This window comes from Branchiostoma floridae, chromosome 14 (genome assembly GCF_000003815.2).
Source record: "Branchiostoma floridae strain S238N-H82 chromosome 14, Bfl_VNyyK, whole genome shotgun sequence".
In the NCBI taxonomy this organism is placed as follows: domain Eukaryota; kingdom Metazoa; phylum Chordata; class Leptocardii; order Amphioxiformes; family Branchiostomatidae; genus Branchiostoma; species Branchiostoma floridae.
The window spans coordinates 14,073,790-14,078,601 of record NC_049992.1 but is presented as its reverse complement, the minus strand read 5'-3'; the positions used below and the strand labels follow the sequence as shown (position 1 = coordinate 14,078,601).

General features: G+C 39.5%; 1 protein-coding gene across 3 annotated transcripts in view; it reads right to left on the bottom strand.

Moving 5' to 3' along the window:
- The window catches only part of LOC118430508, a 9,769-nt gene extending 5,306 nt beyond the window's left edge, over nt 1-4,463 (bottom strand). For 2 of the 3 annotated variants that reach the window (XM_035841420.1, XM_035841419.1), the window contains exons 1-6: nt 4,007-4,463; nt 2,816-3,010; nt 2,122-2,309; nt 1,482-1,690; nt 840-936; nt 250-381 (exon numbers count right to left, since the gene is read on the bottom strand). In XM_035841420.1, coding sequence (XP_035697313.1) covers nt 250-381; nt 840-936; nt 1,482-1,690; nt 2,122-2,309; nt 2,816-3,010; nt 4,007-4,296 — 1,111 coding nt within the window. In that variant the 5' untranslated portion in view covers nt 4,297-4,463. The remainder of the gene's footprint in view (nt 1-249; nt 382-839; nt 937-1,481; nt 1,691-2,121; nt 2,310-2,815; nt 3,011-4,006) is intronic. The other variant, XM_035841418.1, reaches the window with a different exon arrangement.
- Nucleotides 4,464-4,812: the final 349 nt, after the last annotated feature.

Below are 4,812 nucleotides of genomic sequence, written 5' to 3'. Positions count from 1 at the left end.
ACGTCCGGAAGTAAATATCCGTTTTTAATCCAGTTGTAGAGATTGAATTGTATTTGAATACTGTATTCCTACTGTTAAAGTATCATTTTTACTAATGTTAATCTTTAACTTTCCTCAAAACAGTACTTCAGCACTTGAAAGGTAACAGGGCTGGTGATGTCATAATTTTACTGAATGGGTTTTTGGATTGCTCTCTGATTGGTTGAAAGCTGTTGTTAAGCTAATTGGATTATATGATAAAAGACTTACCTGACACATGTTCCACCACCTGACTGGTGATATTCCACATCTTACTCTTCACGTATGACTCCACAGGAAAGCCTGCTATCCACTGCACATTGTCGCTATCAAGATCTATGCTGTCATCAAAGAAGTACTGACCTGAAATAAAGATAAAAAACATAGTTTGATTTGTTTGCTGTCATCTGGGGGAAAATAGACAAAAAAGATCTGTACCAGTATACATGTATGTACGGTACAGTACATACGAAGGCCTGTAATTACAATGGGTGACTGTACTTTACTGTATATTCCAATGGAATGTCTACTTTTCATACATAAAACAGAGTTTTCAACAGAACTTTATTGTAGACAAGGGCCAAGGAGGAGAAAGGAGGGAAAAAAAGAAAGATTATCTCTGAAACTATGCAATGCTTAAACTTTACAGTTTTGCTGCATCTACATATATATATACATTGTGCTCCTATATAAATGATTCCTTTATATAGGAGCACAATGCCAACAGTGAGGACATGGATCAAGGTGAGTATGCGTTCACAGTTTATATACATTAACATTGTGTATCCTCATTGTATGATAAAACATGACATATTTCTTACCATACTTAATGGTGAATGTTCGCAAGGCACTGAGGTCTTCTTCATCAAACAGATTATCCAGCACAACACCCTTCATATCATTGGAGTCATAGAACTCCTGTAAAACAGAACAAATGATCTGTTTTACTGCTAGCATACAACTGAATTGTATGAAAACCAACTAAGTCATTTACTACACCAATGGCATACTACAGACATGTGTATTTTCATAGAACTGATTTTAATCATGGCAAATTTACCTGCAGAGCATTCATCTCTAGTAAAATGAATCTGAAAACAAGGGCAAAAAAAATGTGCTTTGCTAAAATGACCTGCTTTACATATCTATACTCTTGACTTGCATTTTTTATTACGTACTAGAACATTTCAAATGATCATATTGTCTGCCTTCATTTGAGTCACTCTTTACTTTCCTGTTTGTATGCGTGGAGTTCTGATTTTATATGATGTCAAAGGAAAGAACTCTCCACTAGTCCTGGTCCCACTGCTGGCACTAATATCAGGTATGAGGGAAAGATGTTTCCTTGTACTCTATTGTAGTTCTGGCAATACTAGCCAAGGAACCTGGAGGTCCTGCATTTAGTGAACTTAATCGACATCAGATGTACTCAGCATCAAACAGATGTACATTGCTACACTGACCTGAATGATGTGTTTCTGTACGTCCATGTTTGGTATGCCTGGCTTTTCTGTTGTCACAAACGGTGCCTTCCTGGCAGCCTCTCTCTCCGCCACCACAGAGTCATACATCTTCTTGTAGTTCTCAGCCTTGGTGGAGTTTGTGGTGAATGCCATGTTGAGAATGATTTGTCCCTGTTTGAAGTTGATACTAGGAGGTCTGGACAGGTAATCTAGATGGAAAAATCAGGTGTAAGTTAAGTCAAGCTTTATCAAAATAAACTTAAACATTATACTGAGTATCAAGGATCATCAAGCTCATTTTGGAAACTGCTCCAAAGTCATAGAAAACATACTTTTTTAGCCACATGGAATTCCTTAAATCAGAGCCAAAAAAGTAAGAATTTAGGCCAATTGTAGTACCTTAGCTGATATATCATCTGAAAGTTTGGTACATTTGCATTAGATAGCATCATTTTTCTTAAACACACACTGCAAGTGTCAGTCATCAACAAACTGATTCACAAACTTTGATATTTTAATACAAGGGAGATCCTGACAGAAATCTGAAATTCATTCATATGAGCCTAGGAACATGCATCCATTATTAATATCATCATCAGTTTTATCAACTTTGCCAAATTTTCCTCATTTTTGTACCTACCAATAGAGCTGTCCCAGACCACTGTTCTCCCAAACCTCGGTTTTACAGCAGCAAAAATCTCTTCATCATCATCATAGAAGTACAGCTCTCCATAGTCGTTCTTCCTCCACACTTCATTCAGGTAGATACTTGCTGAGAACTCCTTCTCAGACTCTTCTGCATTGTGGTACATCCTGATCAGATCCAGCCTGAAAATACATGTACATATTAGCATGGGCACTATTCCAAAAGAAAAACAACCAGTCAGCAACCAATGAGCCATCAAAGTTATTGATCTATCGAGATCACTGAAAAATCATTGAAAATCCTTTTAAGTCCTTGGGATCGTCAAAGATCAAGGAAAGACAAAAAGTATCCAATCTCAGAAGAGTACTTTTTCACACTTTTTCACATAGTTGACTTGTCTGCCTGAAGAGACTGAACTATATAAACAAGATATAAAACAGTTACTGTATATTGTTTCCCTTTAAAGATATGTCGATGAAGGTGAGACATCCAGCTAATAAGATAGTCGCCAAAAACAGTTGACTCAAGCAACTGGATTTTGAAACCGGTCAGACGTTTCAGACAGCCATCCAGTGTCTTTCATCAGGGGTAACTGTTGAGTAACTGTTTTTGACGAGTGTATGGCGATGTTGCAATTACAGCTGGGTTGTCACGACAATGCCACACCCAATGGTTTGATTGACATTACCTCCTGACAACATTAGCTGTGACAGAGTACAGTTTGTAGCCCTGTGTGCCTCCACTCATCTCAGTCACCAGCTGGGTCAGGCTCTGTCCAGTCCTGGAGGAACTAAACACCTCTGGGTCAAAGGTCGCCTCCCACTGCATGTTGTTGCCCTTCTGGCCCGTGTAGTTACCTTCATGTGGGTCAAAATTTTGAAACCTGGACATTGGAGAGAGATGAATCATATATCGATAATACAGTATTTTTGTTTGTTTTACATGCCCGGTAAACCACCAGGTTTGTACTGAACAGTACAAGCTGCATATCTGGATAGATTTATTTGATCCACTCACACTGAGAAGGTCCCCTACTCTATTTTCACCAGAGAACATATAGTATAGCTTAGGATAATTCAGCAAAGTCCTGGTGTAGTGATAAGGTCAATGTCATGTTCATCAGATTTGTGACTTAAAAGATTTGAGTTAGATTTGTAGGACAATTGGAAACAGAGAAATGATGTAGCTACATTCATACGTGTGGAATTCATACAAATTTCTGCACATATCAGAGACCCGACTCCTCCCCCTATGGTAAATAGTTGGAATCCGACAGTAGTCAGTGCCCCTACACAACAGTTGTCAGTTTGAAAGAAATGTGGTTTACTTTTGGGTCGGTTGTATTTACACACAAACAATGGGTGGCTATTGACTGCTGTACATTAGGCTCCTGCAGGACTGTAATGTAAGTAATAAGGGCCAGGTGTTTTGAAAAAACTCTTGAATGAAAACTTGGTCATTTATTTTTTTACTGATACAATGTATTGATAATGCTTTTGTTTATCATCACACATTTAGCCCCTTCAAAGATGGATAATCTATTTATGAGATACAATTAGTATTTCTATTCAACTATCACTAATCTAACGTTACATCTGTATGATTTAAATGGCTCTGGAAACATAACTTAACCATTGTTACCTCCTTGGAAACCTTTTTAACCTTTAAAACGATTCAATAACTATGTCAAAATGTTCTCCATGTCATGAATTCAATAATTCCATAAGAGTCTTCGTTGAGTCAGCATCCAGGTACACAATCTATTACTAGTATTTTGATGACTTGTTGTTAAGTCGGGTGACAGTCCCCTTGTTGAACACTAGCTTACCATATGTGACAGACAGAATCATCAGAATTGCCTAATAAACATAAACCTCACCTCCATGCCCCCACGGTGTGTACGTAGTTGGATATTGCCACTGTCGTTTTGAACGACAAGATGTCGTCAAATACGGCAACTTTTCTGTCCCTTGTAGTGGAGTAAGTCCACTTGGCCTTCTGAAGCAGACTCTCTTTAGTCCCCTCTTCCCTTTCCTGAGCCGTTCCGAACGTGTTTGGGTTGTCGAAGGGCCATGCGGAAGGGTCTACGTGACTGTCCATTTGAGAAGTGACGAAGTTAAATGCGTAAACCCAGAAAAACAGAGATATTAGCTTTGGAAAGTTCGCCATTGTGCCTGAAACCTTGGAAATTCAGTGTTAGTGGACAAACCTACTCGGCAAGACAGCTGGATCTGTAGTACCTATCGCAAAGTTGTCTACCTAACCTCACAAAACCTGTTTTCCCAGTTAGCGTGTGGTTTTTCTCATGATCAGTCCGACATGTCAAACTTCCTCCTTACTTCCGGGTAATGGTGCATCATGGGATATCAACCACCTGTTCTTGTATGCGTTTCTTGTCTACTTCGCAAGGAGTCACTGTTGTACTGTCATGGTATCAATCCATGGTACTGTGTCGAGTGGGGTAAGGAGCGCTCCCGGTGCCAGCCATATGGGGAGGACAGGCCGGGGAGAGTAGGCCGGGGGAGAGGGGGCCAGACTGTACCATTGTACGTGTAGGGGGGAAAGCACAGTAGTATTACAAGCACATCTGTGTCCTCTAAAACAAATTTCTGGCTAGCTGGCGCCCCCTTTGGAAGCTAAACTATGATATTTCTTGGATTACCAGAAATTTATGCTATGGCAAAG